At 36.0% G+C, this 21,853-nt stretch overlaps 1 protein-coding gene across 2 annotated transcripts in view; it reads left to right on the top strand.

The window, feature by feature from the left end:
- The first annotated feature begins 3,569 nt into the window (after positions 1-3,569).
- The window catches only part of LOC145690851 (E3 ubiquitin-protein ligase Siah1-like), a 112,352-nt gene continuing 94,068 nt past the window's right edge, over positions 3,570-21,853 (top strand). The window contains exons 1-2 of one of the 2 annotated variants that reach the window (XM_081766213.1): positions 5,801-7,701; positions 18,238-21,085. In XM_081766213.1, coding sequence (XP_081622339.1) covers positions 7,678-7,701; positions 18,238-19,047 — 834 coding nt within the window. In that variant the 5' untranslated portion in view covers positions 5,801-7,677 and the 3' untranslated portion in view covers positions 19,048-21,085. Of the gene's footprint in view, positions 7,702-18,237; positions 21,086-21,853 lie in introns of those variants that run through there. The other variant, XM_081766215.1, reaches the window with a different exon arrangement.

Genomic DNA, 21,853 nt, shown 5'->3' on the forward strand with positions numbered 1-21,853 from the left:
TTAATTCTTGATAGACAAGACGACAAAATCTCAGGGCGAGAAGGACTTCGCTAGAAATGCCCTAACAGATAAAAAAAAAAAAAAAAAAACTACATCATCATGCTAACGTAGTAAATGGAAGGTGGTAACATCAAATATCTTGAGGATAGAAAATCACATCGTCCAGAAGATTAATACAAGAAAAAACATCGAAAGCAGTAGCGTCTAACTGGAGTGACGAAGACTTATTCCAGAAGAGAAGAGGACCACATACAGTGAAAGTGTAGTGACAATGACAGTGAAAATATAAATTCTTTTTTTTTTTTTAAAAAAAAAAGGCTTAACATAAAGTGCACACATGATCGATCGATCCCCGTTTATTTGCTTCCAAAGATAAGTTTTTGTGTATAAAAGATGTATAGTGTTTGTTCGTGTCCGTGATTTAGTGTTCAAATAAATAGATATTCGTAAATCTATCTTGGAGTGGTGATCTTTTAGATGTCCATGTTCCTGGAGGCAGAGGTGAGTACCATTGTGTATTTGCTTATATCTCTTTCAGATGTGCCGCTTGGCCGGGTTCAGGAGAGGCTGTGAACACTCTTTCCCAGTCTTCATTTAAATTTTTATCTGATGATAGATCCTCTGGTAAGGGGATGGCAGAGAAAATTCAGTTCTAAAGGCCATAACCAGGGGAAGTCGTCAAAGGGGCAAGACGACTATAAAATATGAACTCACGTGGGAGGAGGATATTGATTTCTGTAAAAGAAGATTAAAAATAATTATCTAAATATTTTGTTTTGGTTCAACTGTGTCAAATTTCTTGTGAAATCCAATTCTAGTTTTAATTTCTTTTTGTTTTAGTTTTTTTTTTTTTTTTTTTTTTTGGTTGAGCAGATTATTTTATATCTGCTAAGGGAATTACATGTGTCAATATTTCCTCCACCCATCTCTCATGTGCTGGAAATTTGAGAATATATTATTTGTGATGACTTCAGGTGACCATGCAAACACATTCATCCAGCTTTGAGCATGAGAGAACCCTTTACATAGGGACTATCCAGAGTGATGCCCTTAACAATTTGACGCCCAGCTAAAGTGCTATTCCCATGCTAGCTTTAGGCTGCTGGGAAATTTATCATCAGATAAAAAGTTATCTTGTAAAATTTCGCGGATATATGAAATATTTTGTGTTCCCCAAAATTTCCAAGAACATTTTAGTATCCTTTTGAAAAGTTCAAAATGGTGTGTGTTAAAACGAAATGTTATGGTTATAGATGTGTCTAATTTGTGTCTTAAATAGAGTTCAAGGGGGGCATTAAATTTAAGAATTTCCAAATTTAGAGAATTTATAATATTTAGAGATAATTTCAATTTTAGAGATATTAGCAAATTTATGGTTATCACACGTAGTCAATTACGGAAAATGGATCAGAATCTGCTACAATTTCAACACGCGCAACCGCGGAGTCCAGAGTTACAAGGAAGTTTAGGAGATAGCGAGGATAACCAAGAAAATAATGTTAGTAAGGGAGGTAATAATCAAGAGATTGAGAGTAACCCGGATAATCCCACTTCAAAAACGGGAGATGAACAAATTGGAGGATATAGTCAGGTGTTAGCATTTTTGAAAGAAATGCAGAACTCTCAAAAGGAATTTGAATCTCGTATGGTAAACGCGCACTTAGAATTACAAAAATCCCAGACAGAAATGCAGAATTTCTTGTGTAAAGAATTTGAGTCGCGGATGCTAAAATCTCAAGAATTATTGTCTAGTAAAATTGATAAAACAAATTTAGAAATTCAAAACACGCGTAAAGATTTAGAGAATGCGCAGAGAGCTCTTGAAAATAGACTAGGTGAGGCATTAGAAAATTCAAAACAAGAATTCCAAGAAAATTTAGAAACCACCGTCAGACAATTGAACCAATCGTTAGGAGATATGAACCGGAAGTTAGAGGCGACCGAAGATTCAATCGAACAGACTAGAACGGATCTTAGTGTCAAATTAGTAAGTTTAGAAGAGAAACAAGAAAATATACAGGGTCAGGTAGACCAAACAAGGGTAGAAGTAGCAGAAAGAATACAGGAAGTAGTTGTAGAACAGGCTGGATTAAGAGAGGAAGTTAGGAGAGAAATTCATGAATTAGATGATTCCATGAAGCGTTTAAAGGAAACATTAAGAAAAGAAACAGAAGAAATGATAAATACAAAAATCGGCGTAGTAAACAATCAAGATAGTAGACAGACCGGAGAATTACAATTACCAGTAATTCAAGAAATTCCTTCGTGTACACCCACTGCTCCTCATGACGCTTTTCCTCCGCCTGTGAGTCCGCCACCCGCTTCACAGATCACACGGACTGATAGCCAAATGGCTCAGTTAACCTCTGCTATGAATTCTTTCATTCACCGTGATCTGAATTTACCAGTTTACAATGGAATGGAAGATGAGACACAAACTTTCAACTTTTTGACTGACCTAGATAATTATTTTGAACTGACAGGTGTAAGTAACGAATCACGCTTATCTTTCATTCCCAGAACATTGAAGGGGTCCGCTAGTCATTGGTATAAGGTAATGAAACCAAAAATTTCTTCCTACTCGGAGTTTGTTGAGGCATTTAGGTCCAATTACTTGAGCCGAGAGCGACTGGCAACCCTGCGTGCTAATATCCTTACCAGTCGGTATGATGTAAAATTACACAAGAGCATGTGTGAATATTTACTAGAAATTTTACACCAAAACTCGATTCTTTCACCCCCATTAGACGAAGAAACTTTGCTTAAAGTGATCCCACGCCAGCTTCCGTTATGGGCCTATCGAATAATTATTGCCTCTAAACCGCAGTCGATAGCTAATCTATTGGAGATTGTAAAAGAAATTCAGGCCACGAACCGAGCACCAGAAAATTTCCCGCAAAGAAGAAGCATCAATGTGATGGAAGTCTCACGTGAGCAAAGACAATCAACTGCAGTGAGACGGGGAGGAAGAACGGGAAATAACACACAAGACTCATATTCTCGGAACAATAGAAGGAATGCGAGACGCAACTCAAATACAAATATGGGAAGTGGCCCTGGGAACCGTTCACGAAACAGGAACGGCGATTCACCCCAAAACAATAATGAAAACAACACCTACAGGCGGCAGGGTACAAGGTCACAGCGAGGTGCTTATATGGGTCAAGGGGGGAATCGTTTTAGAAGTAATAACAACCGCCACGATTACAACGACAGTGAACAGCTTCAAGTTCTAGAGTTGAATGACCCCTCACCCGCGGAGAGAAATAGTCACACTCAGGCAAACAATACAAATGCTAGAGAACGTACCTCACATGTGCCATGAGGATTTGTTGCACACACTGAGGGAAGTTCTGATACAAACATCTTAAGTACCGCATCTTGTATTACACCAACAAATTCTACCCAGTGTGTGCTAATTTGTAATAATAGTAGTAATAGTAATTTTGCAGAAGAAGAAGAGAAAGAAACCCAGGTCAAATTAGTAGAATATCGTGAAAAAGGGGAAATACAAAATTGTAATATTTGTGAAAACATTGTCAAAACAAAACATTTCAACACCCTTCCAGATACAAATACACTCACATTAATGTTAAAGAATGGAAAAAGGGTCCCTCTAGACAAGCTAAAATTTCAACAAGCTAATGCAATTTTTGATCAATTATTAGAAACGAAAGATGATCCTGTAGTGAAAAATAATATTATCACCTTACCAGAAATTCAAGTAAGTATTTTTGCACGTCCTGTAAATGCGTTACTCGATTCTGGCAGTTCCATTTCTGCTTTGAGCTTAGAATTGTGGGAAACGGTGAAATCGTCTCACCCCACACCAGCTTTTTTAAGAGTAAGTAATATGAAGGTTACCTCTGCATTTGGAAAACGGGTTGCAGAAGTCCAGGGGCAGACGATGTTACAAATTGTCATTAGTGGGAAAACCTTTAATACAGTGGGTATTATAGTACGCGGGCTGAATCGTGATTTAATTTTAGGTTCTCAGTTCTTTTCTGAAACTGGCGCAATTTTAGATTATTCAAAGAGCCTGCTAACTCTTCAGAAGCCACACGAAGTACAAATTAATTTCCGAGATATCGAGATTAATGAGACAGACTTAGTGTTGAGAAGCTTAGAAGAAATGCTTCACTGCGGGGATTTAAATGAAAGTTACGGTGAAAGTATGGGTGGACCGGAAGTGCCCATCACTTTTCGTCAGGTAGAATTGTGTGAATTTAGGGAAAAAAGTCCCATGCATAGGGTGGATAAGAGGAAGTACCCCACCCCTACCGAATTAGAGAGTGTAGTTCTATCCCCTGCAGACTGGCTTCAAGTAGAAACTAAAGCCACAGCCAGTGAGATAAAGGAACATGTTAAGCAGTATGAAGAGTTGGACATTAGGCAGAAGAATGAGTTAGTAGACTTATTAATGAAACATCGAGATATGTTTGACGAAAGGCCCGGTACTATTAAGAATTATGAACATACAATAGAAGTCACCGACTCCAGCCCTATTAGATCGAAAACGTATGCTTTTCCCACCAAATATCAAAATCATATTAGGAATGAGCTCAATCGAGGGAACGTGTTTACCGTCAAGACCAAGAAGAGAAGCAAGTATAGTCAACCTTTGTTAAGTGTATCAAAATCTTTCGGCACAAAAACTAGTTTATCGTTTTCTATATGCACACTGGAGAGAATAATGGGCGAAGAAGTAAAATCATGGTAACAAATACTCAGATGTCTTGTATCCTACTTTTCAATTCTGAAGAAATATCATCTTCGAGAATCAGACGAAGGAGAGAAGGGAGTAGAAGAGCAGGAAACTACTCAGGAGAAAGTGTAAATATAGCAAGTTAATTATGCAAAATGTAATATTATCGCATATAGATCCTCACATGTATAAAACTCTTATTTTATTCTTTTTGTAATTTCAACTTGGTAGTATTTCTATTGCATGAGTAAATTTAGAGTAAAGTTTGCAAAGAAGTTATATGAGCATATTAAATTAGGACAAATATATGTATAGTTAAAAAAAAAAAAAAGTAAACACTATGTTATTAAGAGTTGTTGAATGTGTCAATACTTGAATAAGTTACAGTGTAACATTTGTGTTCCTAGGATAGAGCAAGTGAGTTTTTGTTAATGAATGACTTAAAAAAAAAAAACTAGCACTTCGCCTTTCTAGTTAAGTGTAGTAATATCTATAGGATGGTAATGAGCTATATAAAGACATTTCCTTGCAATTTTTCTACATTTGCATGTTGTTTTTTTTAGGTGATATTAAAGTGCATGTAAGAGCATTTAAAAAAAAGAAAAAAAAGAAATCGTAGATATAGGTATATACATATATGTATATTATAATATCAAAAGAGAAAATAAATTCACTAGGTACGGAATTATAGAATATTATCTACATAAGATCCTAAAATTCCGTAAAGGGGGGATTGTAAGCTGCCAGCCCCACCAACTGTTTTGCATATCAAAATGTAAATCTAGTAATCTACATATATAATTTAATTTAATTTGAAAGCCAGATTAAGTAGTAATTTTAATCATATTAGGATTAATTCAGATATAAATAGGTATAAATGGAAGTATTTATATACAAAATGATATTCATATTATAGTTTAAACGTACTACTAAAAAAAAAAGAAATATCTGTCTAAAAAGCACTCAGCTTCACAAAATTTCAACTTTAGCATCACACAACAGGAAAATTCGAGAAGCTAAGAGTTCAATAACCTTTGAGCTAACATAGTTGCTAACCTAAAGTAAGGGGCATGTCCAAAAAGAAGCAGGTTTATAAAGTATATTCTATAAGGAACAGAAATCAGAGAAATAAAATGAAGTTAGAAGCATTGACTAGCAACTATTGTTACTTCCAAACTCAACTCTATTGTTTGCGGGTACACACTTTAATGCTAAATTTTTGTGACAATAAGTGTGAAAAATCCAATTTGACCTGCATTTTCACACCTCTGAGGAAAACCGTTAGGCTGGTAAGCGAGCCTGACCGAAAAAAAAAAGAAAGAAAACATAGTATTTATGTCAGGAGTACCAGATTTAAGGAGTATATTATTAATAAGTAATATTTAATATTAAAATGTTCTTGGAAATTCCGATACCAGTTAAGAAAAATGTTTTACGCGACCCTGTATCGTATTTTGTTTCCCGCATGCTTCCAATTCACTCGCAAAGATTTTTCTCAGCCACTCTTGGAGGGTGTCGAGTGGTATGTCTGGAGGGGGGAGCTAGCAGACAACTCACCACCAAGACGTTTTTTTTCTTTATCTAACCTCGAAAAAGATGACAACTCCAAGGACCTACAAAAATAAGTAAATTACTCATATACTTTATTATATGTTTGATTATTATTTGTTATATGTAAACATTTCATAGTCAATAAAAAAATGTAAAAGGAAAAACAGAAGCAGACGAGTCCACCATTTCCCGCCTGCAAGAAGGTAATTTTAGAACCTGCCGCTAGAGTGCACTAAACACCAGAGAGACACCAAACGTCTGCTGGGAGATTCCTAACGGGTCTCCACGACTAGTAAACAAGACATAAAATTGTGATTTAATAAAATTGTAATAATTGTTTGGTATAAAAGACATACTGGGAGTGTGTGGATAAACTCTAAGTGTACGTATAGATACAGAAAATGAAGTGACAGTATGTAAATTTTAAATTATTTACAAATTTGTCAAAATGTCGTCGGCTCAACGCGGGTGGCACCTCACAAAGGGGAAAAGGTCAACAACCCTAAAAACAATGAAGGTAGAGAGAGTCTCTACGACTCTTGAGAGACAACCAGCGGAAGTAAATACTGAAGCTCAAGGGGTAAACAGTTAGTTCTTAGTTAACCACCGGTCCGTTCGCCTCAAGTACATAATGATTCTCGTGGGAAGCTGTGTTTAGTTCTGATTATAAAGTGCGGTCCAGATAGTGTATAGTTAACGCTATGATTGACACGCCGAAAACTCTCAACAAAGTGTTTCACTATTAAAAACAATAATTATATTAATAATAACGATCAGTTACTATTGATTATCGTTACTTTTCAGAAAATTAATTTTGTTTGATAACCGATAGTGAAATTCAGCCAATAAATTAACATGAAACTTGAATCAGGTGAAGTGTAATGAACAGTGTAACTACTAGCCTGTTGTTTCATCTTGTGTTCGTTCGGCGTTATTAATTCTTGATAGACAAGACGACAAAATCTCAGGGCGAGAAGGACTTCGCTAGAAATGCCCTAACAGATAAAAAAAAAAAAAAAAAAAAAAAAAAAACTACATCATCATGCTAACGTAGTAAATGGAAGGTGGTAACATCAAATATCTTGAGGATAGAAAATCACATCGTCCAGAAGATTAATACAAGAAAAAACATCGAAAGCAGTAGCGTCTAACTGGAGTGACGAAGACTTATTCCAGAAGAGAAGAGGACCACATACAGTGAAAGTGTAGTGACAATGACAGTGAAAATATAAATTCTTTTTTTTTTTTTAAAAAAAAAAAGGCTTAACATAAAGTGCACACATGATCGATCGATCCCCGTTTATTTGCTTCCAAAGATAAGTTTTTGTGTATAAAAGATGTATAGTGTTTGTTCGTGTCCGTGATTTAGTGTTCAAATAAATAGATATTCGTAAATCTATCTTGGAGTGGTGATCTTTTAGATGTCCATGTTCCTGGAGGCAGAGGTGAGTACCATTGTGTATTTGCTTATATCTCTTTCAGATGTGCCGCTTGGCCGGGTTCAGGAGAGGCTGTGAACACTCTTTCCCAGTCTTCATTTAAATTTTTATCTGATGATAGATCCTCTGGTAAGGGGATGGCAGAGAAAATTCAGTTCTAAAGGCCATAACCAGGGGAAGTCGTCAAAGGGGCAAGACGACTATAAAATATGAACTCACGTGGGAGGAGGATATTGATTTCTGTAAAAGAAGATTAAAAATAATTATCTAAATATTTTGTTTTGGTTCAACTGTGTCAAATTTCTTGTGAAATCCAATTCTAGTTTTAATTTCTTTTTGTTTTAGTTTTTTTTTTTTTTTTTTTTTTTTGGTTGAGCAGATTATTTTATATCTGCTAAGGGAATTACATGTGTCAATATTTCCTCCACCCATCTCTCATGTGCTGGAAATTTGAGAATATATTATTTGTGATGACTTCAGGTGACCATGCAAACACATTCATCCAGCTTTGAGCATGAGAGAACCCTTTACATAGGGACTATCCAGAGTGATGCCCTTAACAGGTTTTAATACAGTATTAAGGATAAACATTTCAGTTATTCTTGGAACGCTTAATCGATTTGAGAAAACCCCTTCTCGCTATCTATTACGGCTTTCGCTTTATAATTGCAACGTTAAAACTGGAAATGGTTGATTTTTACTACGTCCGATTGATTAAGCGTCTTCATTAACGAACTCGGACGAAATACCATAATCGCTCCACATATCTATTGCAAAAACAGAATATAATAATTTGGCAGTTGTCCAAGAATTATTGTGGGAGTAACGGACGTACGTACTAAGAATACAATAAGCCCTGTTAAATAATAATAATAATAATAATAATAATAATAATAATAATAATAATAATAATAATAATAATAATAATAATAATAACAGAAGTCAAATTAAACAGTCTCCAAATAATAATTGATTATCAAGTCTATTCGCTTTAATCATTGGTTGTCGAAACTAAATAGAATTTTAACGTTGTATTTGCAGTAGACAGTAGCAAAGAGGCGGATAATTATGGTATACTGCACTTCCCTCGTAACCCTCCTGTGCATGTGCTCCTCAACACCTTGTCACAATATAAATCTAGATAAATTTCAACAATCCGATTATTTTATTCCTTTTAATGAAATTCTTAGTGTTGGAATATTGAAACTACTACGGACGAAAATCAAAACGAATTTCTTTCATTATTGCGCCAACGCATATTGTAGAACTCAAACTCATCATTCTCTGTAGGCCTAGCTATTTGTATTTCAAACAACAAGAAAATATCGTGAATTTGTAGTAATTAGTCTTTCTTCACAGCATTTGTAAAATGAAAATTCATTAAAATTATACTAAAACGAAATAAGGGCAGACCCCTATGCATAAAATAAGTTTTTCATTATTATTTTTATTATTTTCTATTGTGTTTAAAATTTCCCCTATCGGGGAGGGATAGAAAACCCGCGACTAGAGCAGGTAGGGAAAGATCAAGTGTGCATGTTTCGTCTGATCAGCACTTTTTTTAGGCATAGACATACATTGGCATCAAGATATACTGGCAACGTTGTGCGGAGACGGTCACTGCAGTGTCCCCGTACGAAGGCTAAAATTTAAAGCAATGCTTTTCCTCGAGTGACGGACACTGAGACTTGCTGGAGACAGTTGCGCGAGAAGGGTCGGTGACGGCAACTGTTACCTCGTACGAACGCAACAATTTAAAGCAATGCTTCACAAGCAGTTGTGTCACCGAGTTGGTCACTCAATGACTGCATACAAAGGCTCAGTTAGGGTGTAGAGATCAAATTTGTAGCGGCATTACTGTCAACTTTCCGTATTGTCCGCTAGCAGTTGTTCCATACACGTCAGCGCAACCGATAAAAAGTTAGCTTCTGCATTAGTTACGAATTCCTCCACTTGGCAGCGCTTAAATCAACTGGTAGAGTGAATGAGTCATTGAAACAAATAAAGAGCATTCCTCAGATACAATTGAGAAAGGCTCAATTGAAATTCTCGAAACAAATTAAATACTTAGGATTAATATTAGATTCAAAGCTAAAGTGGAGAGCTCATTTATCTTACTTATCCAATGAAGCAGACAAATATAATAACATCTTAAAAGGTGTTAGTGCTAAAAAATGGGGAATTCATCCACATGTCATTAATTTAATAAATCAACAAACACTTATGGCGAAAATCTTATATGGTGCGATGTTCTTTAATACGAATGATACAAATTTTTATAGCAAACTACAATCAATCCAATATAATGCAGCTAAAATCATCCTATCACAACCTGGATTTTGTCCAAAAAATGCAATCTTAGAAGCTACAAAAAATTTCCCATTGAATATAACTATAGCTAAACTAACATCAAATTTTGTATTATCCAGAATAGCAAAAGCATCATCAGACATTATTAATAAATTAATAAATTTGAATTTTATGAATCAAAATAAAAAACTACCATATTATAAATATTTACCTTGGATATATATAATATTCAATGAACTTAAGGAACTACAAACAAGAATTACAAAAGCACCTTCAATACCGGCTTTTATATTTCAATATGAAGTAAATTTAATAAAAATTCCAACAATCATTCCTAATTACATTCAATATCACAAATCAGAAATTATACCAAATTTATATAGAAATATTTGGCAATCACACATTGATATGTTACCTCAAGAATGTCATTTAATATTCACAGATGCCTCAAAACAACAGAACAAAAATGTAGGTGCGGCTATACTAATTCCAAATATGAATGTCATACAAAAATATAAATTACCTACTGCAATGTCTATCTTTGAAGGTGAAGCATTTGCACTATTATACATAATAAGGCAAGCACTATTATACATAAAAAAATTTGACATTAAATGTGCATGTATCTGTTCGGATGCGTTAAGTGTTATAAAAGCAGTGAATAATCCGAAGTGGCACATTCAAACCTCATGGAACATAATGTTGATTAAAAAGCTATATCTCATGCTAAAAAATAATAATGTTAAAATAACATTAATATACACAAAGGCACACGTAAATATAAAATGGAATGAAGAAGTTGATAAACTATCCAAGAATGCAGTTGACACAGGAATGAAAACGAACATTAAAATTCCTCACTACAATTTTAATTATCTGATAAGAAATAAAATGGAAGAAAATATCATTTCATGGAAAAGGAAAATAAGAGAAGGACCTGGCATCCATTATTGGAACCTAACAGATATAACACAGGAGTATTCATGGGATTCTCTCAAAACTTGGTCTAGATCAAAAATAATTATATATTATCGTATAATATTGAATACTGCTTTAACGCCCTATAAGTTGAACATAATTCAAAAAAGAGAAACAAACAAGTGCTGGTGTGGAAAAGAAATAGGAAATATAAATCACCTAATATTCCAATGTGAACTGTTACAAAAAAAAAAAAATATTTTCAATACACATATTCTTAATTACTTCCATACATTTCCAGTATCTACAAACATGATTATATACACAAAAAATTGGGAATTAATTAAAAAATTACTACAATTCATCCAAGACAATAATTTAAATTTATATATATATATAAAAAAGTATATTTTCAAGAACTTTAGATAATAAACCACCTTAAAAATAGAAAAAAAAAGAATAGCTGGGAAATTACTATTTACACTAAAACAAATTTATTGTAACAATTTAATGCTAATAACAACTTTATTTAATACCATTTTTCAAATCTACAGAAATTAACTCATTGAATCCTGGCAATTCTAAAGGACAAAGATTCATGTGAAATACAAATTCGAATGTTATCATTTTACAGTAATATTTATTACATAAACAGGAAGAAGGCAACTGGACCTGAACGGTCGTGCCCATGAAGAAGGTGTCCAATTGGAGGCCGAAATGAAATGAAATGAAATGAAGCTTGCAAGAAAAGACTGATTCACAGAACAAACTCGCAAAGAACAAATACGCTACGCATCTGGTTGTAATAATTAGTAGACCCTAGTGTTTCTTGCAGGCGTTTCTGGTCCTAAATATTCATTATGATTAAAACAGCAATTATCAACATAGAAAATAATTCCGTATTTTAGTTTTATGCTCATGTCAGTGTACTTTTTAAGATTGCTTACTGCTTCAAAACTGTTCAGTATCGGCTCTCTCTCACCCAAGATGTTTTCCTTTCTTTTGGTATTGTCTTGTCATACTACACCAGTGCCGGAAGGGCCCCGCTTTCTTGGGGGTCCCCAAGAAATTAAAGCAAATACTGGCTGTAATGTAATTTCTAAATAATAAGTAAAAGCAAATAAAATACAACAACGGTATTCTGTATTGTCATGTATTAGGCTCTTACGAAGCAAGTAATGGGGCCCTGTTTTTCGACCCGCTTGCAATGGGACTTTTGTTGCCCAGCCCTGCTTATAATGGGGCCTTCGTTTACGAGCCCTGGTTGTAATGGGGTCTCGTGTTTCCTAGCTCCGCTTGTAATAGGCACCATGTTTCAAAGCTCCGCTTGTAACGGGGGACCCCGTTTCTCAGCCATTACACTTAGCTACTTTAATAATACTTCACAGTATAACTGATGCGGTATCTTGTACTTGTATGCGAATAGAACTCTAGTGTTACCCTTTCGCTATTCTTTGGGATTCGACAAGAAATTGAGTCTGGTAACAGTGAATGCATAAGAAGAAAACATGCACGACGAGCTGGCGAAATAATAGTAAAATATAAAGGAATTACAGCCAGTGGTCGGCAGTGGTATGCCATACCGCCTCTGGTTTTTCAGTGATGAAAGTATACCACCTCTGGTTTTTCAGTGATCAAGACATACTGTCACTGGAGAGTAGATGCTAAATACCTTTAACGAATAGCTTTGCACGTAAGATTTTATTTTTTATATAGAAATAATTTCTAAGTTAACAACCCAGATATTTTTGTTCTCATTTTCCTACCTTTGATTTTTAAAATGAGATGTCTTCAAAAAAAATAATCTAGTTTATATATGTGTGTCGTCTTGCCTGCATATAAATGTGTTTTGAACATGGGCAGATCCACAGGTTGTCTGCTGTGGGGGTCGGATTTTCCGGGGTGTGGATTACCCTTCAGTCGAGTGGTGGGTTCGGGAGTTTTCCCTCAGTAAATTGTTAATATAAAACTCGGTTTTTGAGCATTTGCATGTATAATTCTCTATAATACAACTAGGGATGGTATCGAGACGACATGAGACGAGACTTTGTACAGTCTCGGTCTCGTCTCGGTTGATAAAGAGCGGTCTGGGTCTCGTCTCGAGTCAAAAATCACCGTCTCGGTCTCGTCTTGGTTTACAGATGCTTGTCTCAAGCTCGGTCTCGGTCTCGAGAACCAAGTCTCGGTCTCGTCTCGGTTTCGTCTCGAAAGTCTCGAAATAAATTATGTAAAATTAAAATTGTGAAAGTATTACACGTACAGTCTAGGGGCGGATCCAGGACGAACGGACATTCTGTTATTTTAAAAGCAGAATATAACGTTCATTACCTTAACAAATAGGGTAAATTATTACTACAATATATTTTGTTTCAAATTGATTAAGTACTTTATTACTGTTTCACATCTCCGTGTTTAATTGACACTTTATAACACGAATTTCCTGAACCTTGTGGTGGAAGCTACGACACTCATCTTCGTTATGTGTGGTCTTGGGTTGGTCACCAGACAAGTTACATTCAAAGTCCTGTGTTTCGCATAGTTTGCGTCTCATTTTAAGTGCATTCTGTTTCTTATACAAGTTCATAAGGTCGTAATGCATTACATAAGCATATATCCAGTGTAGCAACATACAGTAGATTAAACTTATTTCTGAGCTCTCAACGGTGCATACGATCTTTATTCGAGAAAACTAATCCTGTGTTCATTACGTTGAAATTTTATATTGATTAAAAATTAGTTGCGAAACATGGGCATATATATTATCAGAGGCGGCGATTGGACGTTAAAAGTGGGGGGGGACAAGATATGATCTGAATATGTGTATATCAATGTTAGTGTTCCTGGTTGTTTCTAACACTTTGTTTAACGAAAGGTTGTATAACTAATAGGATACTATTTTTTCAGTTAAAATACCGTATATCGTGTTTCATATTTAATTAAGTAAATTGACGAAAGCAACGCACATAGGTACTAACCCTTGATTCCTTACTCATGAACATTTTAAAATTATGTCTGGAAAATTGTGTGATCAGATTATTTAATAACATATTTGTAAAACAAATAAACAGAAAGGATATTATTAATCATAGTAATGAATAATGAGGATTGTTTTGTAGAAGTTATATTGAAACTGAGGATTAATGAACAACTTACATTTTCAATTCCACACTTGCCATTAAATGTATGTTATTACTCTTAGAAAATGGAAGACAGTAAATACTACAAGCATATGCTACAACACAATTGTAATATTAATTCGTTTGGATTGCAATTAAAACGCAATTACTGTAGTTTCTTAACTCCACGGGAAGACAAATAACCAATACACACTTACGCAACGACAAATATTATATGGTACCATTTTTTCTATGAATCAGTATTACATGCAAAAACTTTACATTTCTAAATGAAACTATTTACATTAATCATTTTAAATTAAGGTAAATTATTGAATTTCAGTCAATCAGCTACAGTATCATCCCTATTTATCCTAGGATATGGTTAGTACCTTATTCTCTTCAGAATAGAACAACCTTTCAAACGGTTCTATTTACGTTTTCCTATCATGCTCCTAAGCCGGGAAATTTTGAGGGAAATCTGGATTTTTTCTTATTTTTTTCAAACTTTGATCCCCTCTGGACCCCCTTTGCTAACGCAGATCTCAAAATCAACTGAAAAATACGAAGAGGTGTACTAAATTTGTATAAAAAATTTCAAGCTTCCATCTTGAAAACTAAGTGCGGAAAAATGTTTACCAATGAACACTGCCACTATGCCCCAGATATACCCGGCTGTCATATAAAATTATCCTGAGACATCCCTATTTATCCTATGATCATTGTTCGTACATCATTCCCTTCAGAGTAGAACATACTTAACGGTACCACTCACATGTCTCCATCATGAACCTGAGGTGGGAAAATAATGAAAAAATGGATTATTTTTGCCCCTCTGGACCCCCCCCCCCTGTTTCACAGAGATCTGAAACAAATCTGAAAAATTCTAAGGGGTGTACTAAATGTGTGTGCAAAATTTCAATCTTCTAGGTGCAAAAGTAAGCCCTGCAAAAAGTAAAAAAGTCATAACAAAATTTTTTTTAGTTATGACGTCATCACACTGTACGTCTCGACGCAGAAAGGCGTGAAAGCATATGTAACGTGTTCTACAATGCCTCCAGGCTTGAGAAAGAAACAGAAGTAAAAAGCTTTTTTGGTACTTTTTTAAATCGAATAATGAAGATTCTAGCCTAACCGAAAAATAGATATAATTTAAAAGAGTTAAGTGGTCACTTCAAAAAAGTGTGGGGAATCACCCCCTCTTGCCCCCCTAATCGCCGCCCATGAATATTATATAAGTATATAGGTAATTCAAGCTATCTGTATCTATTTTCTCTCTCGCCAAAACAAGTGATTCTAAACTTTCTAGTTTTCTATTGTATTAACTTTCTAGTTTTCGTAGTGTTGCTGCAACATGAAGGACTGAACAGTCAAAAAAAAAAAAAAAAAAGCTACGTTATTTACACTATATTTAGAATAATATTTAGTAATTTATTTAAGTTGGCAACACTGCTTAAAATAATATAACTGTGATTTGTGATTTTAAAAAAAACACCAAAAACAATTGTTATAATGTTACAGAATCAAAAGAAAGCAACAATCATTATAAAAATTTAACACAAATACATCATTTTAAGCAGTATAACAATCACTACCCATGTAATTGGTATCTCTGAAACGGTTTGAAATAAGAATCGTTGTAAATGGCATTATGACAATTTAAATCTTATGGTAGCATCTACAAGATAAGACGTGATATGTCAGCACGTTTTCGAAATAAAGTTTTTAGAAAAATTGAGATTTTCCATTTTTTTGTAACTTTGTTCCTTCATTCATTACAAATACATTATACCCATTGGTGCTACTCAGCCGGTTCCCACCGGTTCGCTAGAACCAGTTGTTAAAATATTTCGAGTTCGCAGAACCGTTTGTTATGCCCACAACCAGACATAAACTCACGCACACACACACGCATGCATGACGTAGCCAAGACAGAGAGAGAAGCTAACCAAATTTGTTGAAAACACCTCCGTACTTTTCCAGCTCGCTTGCATTGTTATGGAAACAAGCAACTTTGAATTGTTTCAATTCAATGTGCAGAATGAAATTTGAATATGAATTCCAGAATTATGTCCGGGATACTGGGATCTGTGAGTATAATAAATGTGATACATATCTAATGCCTATTACGTGTGCTGCCTGTTTTTCAATGACTCCGATGTGTATCATTATAGTCCCCTTCACCCGAATTGGCGTGTGACATCATCCAATAAGCTCGCAGTGCTCTGTTACCAAACCTTCAAGAAGGAATCTAATCATTCATAATTGATTTTGTTCGTATTTGTAGACAATTATGAATGATTAGATTCGTCTCTTGAAGGTTTGGTAACAGCGCACTGCGAGCTTATTCGCTGATGCCACACGCCAATTCGGGTGGCGAGGATTATAGTTCTAGAGATATGTGCCTTCGAAGCAATGTGTACGAAATCAAGTGGTCTTTTCATCGATATCTCGATCGTTTCCTGGTCATGACCCATACTATCATTCCTCAAAATAGGGCACTTCCTTTCTGAGACATCCTACACACCCACACATTATATATATTAGGGTGTCCCTTATTTTGGGCAATTTCGTATTGCGAAACGCACCCCCCTCCCCCAAATATATTCTATCTGACCGTAAACACGCATTGGTGAATTATTAGCTCCCTACGAGAACGTTAATCGGTGCCAACTTGACGACAAAGTCATGAAATTTACGTTTCTACATTATAATATAATTTAGAATTTCCAACCGTGATAACGGAGGAGCTAAAAGAAACAGAGAAATGAAACGTTACACGAAGCAACTAGAGAAAGAACAAAATCTGATCGTGTATTGATGAACATCACCGGATGAACAGTGTTGCCAATCCAAGAGAACTTTATGTTTTCGTAAATCGAATGACCTAAATTGGATATCATCATTGGAAGCAACAATAAAAAAAAAAAAAAAAAGAGACGGTAAACGTGGGGACTCCAACCGGAAGTAGGCTCAAATCTTGCAAATGGTGCGAAATATTGAAAAAATAAACGAAAAAATCTCCCCCTTCACGGTATCTTTTGCCGACTTTTATCAATACGTCTTTCGCTTGTGTCTATAAAGGGACATGTACAGATGTGAGGAATAACAAGGAGATTCATCCTCATATGTGAATGATGCGCTGTGTAGAGAGCGTAGGTTCAGCTAGTATAGTGTAAGAGAACTCCAAAGATAGCTGCACAATTCAAATGCATTGATTTTGGAGAAGGCTTATTAAAATACACAGACTTTGAACAATAATTTTAAAAACTGAACTTAATGAAAAAGATCTATTTAAATAATTTATTTAAATTACACACACTTTAAAATATTTGTCTTTGTTAAACTAAAATCACAAATAACCGTAAATCTAAAGTTTGAAATTATAAGTTAGAAGTTGGAGCTAAGGGTTTATATTGGTTTTATAGCATTTTAATAGGTAGATTGTCACAAGTGTCTGGCCTACACATTAGCATCATTTTGTCAGCGTACAGTGACTGCAAGGATTGCCAGGGGCCCGCAAAGTCATTTTTTAAAATATTTTTATGTTTTTTTTTTGTTTCTTCTTCTTTTATGAACATTGGCGGGAATTGCATGAATGTTATCTTGTTGGAATATTTGGTATCTAATCTTCCCAAGGTGTATGAATCATGACTACAGTAGAGCGTCGATTATCCGAACGTCGGTCAACCGAACGACCGCTTAACCGAACTGTGTACTCGCTCGCACCTGTTACTCTCCCACCCTACCGTCCATCATCCCCCTCACTCCCAGACCAAGTTTCCCACAGTAGTCGCCGCACTGAGCCACCGCTGGCGGAACATTGCTTCTAATGGGGCCTTCATAAGGCGCTGCTGACCGGCCAAGCCGCCAGTCGCTGTGTTTCAACAATCAGCACACTTCTTTTTATGAATAAATTTACTGTACAGTACTTCTTTTTGGCAAATAAACATGTACAGTTCGATTATCCGAACAAACCAGTTTACCGAACACCCATGTCCCCCAATTACTTCGGATAATCGACGCTCTACTGTATGTGATAATTATAGGGAGCCCCCAACGTGAGAGGGTATGATTTTGTTAAAATCCCTGGCAGGCGTCTAAACGTTAAATTTATTTATTTATTTATTAATAGAATTGTTTGATCTCTTGCTATTGCGTCCAATTTAATAATAATAATGTGTTTTCTGTATTTTAGGAACATAAAATTGAGCCACAGCTACTGCACCGTTTGTGGACCATATTAGAGTGTCCCGTGTGTTACGAAGTACCATTACCTCCTATTTTCCAGTGCACCAAAGGACATAATATCTGCCAAAACTGTAAGCCTAAGGTTACTTCTTGCCCGTTATGTAAAGCACATTTTTCAGACACAAGAAACTTTTCTTTGGAAGAGATCGTGGAGTGTATAGAACTTCCCTGCAAACACAAATCACAAGGCTGTGATTTTACTGGTTCTCATACTGATAAGATGAACCATGAAAAATTCTGCATTTATAAGCCCTTTACTTGTCCTATAAAAAAGTGTACTTCAGTCGTATCTTCAAATACAGTGTTTCTCCATTTCACTGCCGAACATCAGAGCTGTATCTGTGATGGAGCGAAGCTGGTAGATAATAAACTGTTTCGTCTTCCTTTTAAATTTAATTGTAACGATGAACGTTCCGTGAGGCTAGTTAACGTATCTGACTGGGGACCTCTTATATTAGAAACGGAGATACAGAAAAGTGGACAGTTAATCTCAATGCTCCGAGGAGGAATGCCGATTCAAAAACTTAAGCATTTCCACTATACTCTAACAATGTATGGTTTCGAAGGCAGAAGTATTTGTTACTCAGGACCCGTTCATTCAATCCACACATCACAACAAGAAATCACAGAAGCTAATGATTGTTTGTCAGTTGGTGCTAGTTTTATTAAACATTTTAACCGTAATTTGAATCCAGAGGTTGATGAAAAGTTACAAATATATCCGCTAGATATGTATCTGCAAATTAGAAATATGTAAAATCATCAATTGGCCAGAAAGAAACTGGCGAGTGTTTCTTATTTTCCTAAGATAAAAGTTCAACTTTTGCTAACTTCCCCATGCCGTAAATGTCGGTGGACTACCCATGTGAACTAGCCACCTCTCGCCAAAATTTGGAGGCCCCACAGCGTCATACCGCGGTGGCCCCACTTCCGTTTTCAAAATATACCAGCAGCGACAGAGTCGCGACAAAACGCTAACAAACCACAAAATTACTCCCCCAAAATATTTTAAATCGTCTATATGCGTGATTTGTTTGTCTAAAAAGCACAAGAAGAAAAGTACCACGTGGTGGGCTCGAACCTCAACTTTATGATTACTAGGCGCGTGTTCTTACGATTTCCCCGCGGAGGCGATGAAGAAGACCTCGCTTGTGGAGGGATACATCTTTGAGGTCTTTTTAATTTGGCCAATCAGAGTGCTCCTTTAACCATATATATTCGATAATTACCATTTGGGAGCAGATAAAATGCGTTCGCTATGTAATTTTATAACAAAATCACGCGCGTCTATTTACGTTATTTCATAGTTTTACCATATTCACTTTCTAGTGATCGGTGACAGTTGCCATCTAAACTCATACAATTGTACGCACTCATCTCAAGATTTTTCATTTCGTGATGTAGAGGCAGGGGTTACTCTTGACCCCTGGAGCTCACTTTAGGACCAATTCGTCAGAAAAAATAATATGTATAATAATAACCGCATGCACATGACTGGTGATAGTTCGTGTTGGCGTTCTCCGCGACGAATCGAAGGAGCGCGGACCAAAAGGAGGGCTTCGCTGATACGCGGTGATAACCTCGACACCCCGACTTTAGATATCTGTTTCGACTCGACGAAATCCTGCCGCAAGTGGCCAGCGGCAAGTGGGCCACTAGGTATTGACGACGCTTACTGCATAGGATTGTGACATTCTTTCAAATACTTTAAACAACTATTTGCATGTGCATAACCACCATGAACTCTGACTACAACCCTGTAAAGTAACATTATTTTAAGAATACTGTTTGAACTTGATGACTGGTGATAGTTCGTGTTGGCAACTTCGCGATTCTCCGCGACGAATCGAAGGAGCGCGGACCAAAAGGAGGGCTTCGCTGATGCGCGGTGATAACCTCGACACCCCGACTTTAGATATCTGTTTCGACTCGACGAAATCCTGCCGCAAGTGGCCAGCGGCAAGTGGGCCACTAGGTATTGACGACGCTTACTGCATAGGATTGTGACATTCTTTCAAATACTTTAAACAACTATTTGCATGTGCATAACCATCATGAAGTCTGACTACAACCCCGTAAAGTAACATTATTTTAAGAATCTGTTTGAACTTGATGAAGCAGAATTACATACCATAGCTTTCTAAAGATTGCTCATTGCGGTGCATCGTCTTGGTCTACTTTGCATCACAGATCACTACAAAAGAATCAGAAGAAGAGGTAGATGATAGAAACGGTGGTTGCTGCAGTTCTCCGCCGCCATACATTTTAACAGACGTTCATGCTACCAACTATTCTCTCATAAATTTCGAGTGTGTTTTTTACATTCTGCGGAGCTAGTATATGAGCTTGGGCTTAATAGTATCGTAAACATAATTTAAATTCTTCCAGAGAATTTTAGTTGCATCAATACAAACCTTAACGCTTTATATTATTGCCTATCTGTCTCAGGTTATATGCCACATTCGTACAAATTATGTTTGTTGGAAATCATAACTGAATGTTCTTGTGTGCTGATTTTGCCTCTCTTTCGCTTGAAGATAATTTTTACAGGTCAAAATTTGACACAGTACGGCGTGCAGCCATTTTTGTCGTTTTGTTCCACTCCATCCATGTTGGACCATTCTTCGATTTAAAAGGTTTTCATCCTGTGGGTTCTCGCAGAGATTCAGAACATAAATGCATATTACGTGACTTTTTGTGATTAGCATCCTTGCATCAGACAGAAATCTTTTCGGGCCTCAGTACTGTAAACTTGTTAATATTCAGTGTCCAGATTAAAAAAAAAAAAAAGACAACAATCCTTCCAAATGTGGGTGTGGGGAAGAATATTTCAGTTTAACGTCCCACCATTATACCCTTCAGGCTAAAGGAGACGATGATAAAAGCAAATGAATGATGATGGAAGAATTGGTGGAATGAGAAAGTGGGACGAAACGAGAATACTCCAAGAAAACCCACGGACACTATGTTATCCACTACAGATTTACTTGGCCGGGAATCGAATCAGGGACTTCACAAACCAGAGTAAAGCGCCCTACCACTGAGCTACCATCCCCCTCCCTCTGTGGAGGAGAATAGAGAGAAATGGCCGGCTCGAATAGAAAATGAATAAGAAGCTGTTGAGAGAAGATATAAAGTGATTGGGACACTGGCTGAGAAGGGACTGTATCATGAAAGACGTGTTAAAGGATATTGTGGCAGCAAAAAGAGGGAGGGAGTGAAAAAGGCTACAGTTCGTGAGAGTATAGAAACCTTACACGAAGACGAACATGTTTAGCTGAAATCTATGATGTATGGAAACTTCTCAGTTGTGGCAAATGGCTTCCCAATAATGGCAGAATACATATAATGAGGATGATGACTCATTTCACATTTTACCGATTACAATAAGAACGAAAAATTGTAAACGCATGTTCTTTAACAGATATCAAACTTTGCTGACATGATTGTATACGACACAAACAATTTGCATGTAATGAAGGAAGTGAGTTAACATTCCTGAGACATTTTAATTAATTATTCATGGACATTCAGCCGTAATCGAAGTACAAACTTGAATCACA

Source organism: Thermobia domestica, chromosome 7 (genome assembly GCF_964235325.1).
Source record: "Thermobia domestica chromosome 7, izTheDome1.hap1.1, whole genome shotgun sequence".
NCBI classification, from domain to species: domain Eukaryota; kingdom Metazoa; phylum Arthropoda; class Insecta; order Zygentoma; family Lepismatidae; genus Thermobia; species Thermobia domestica.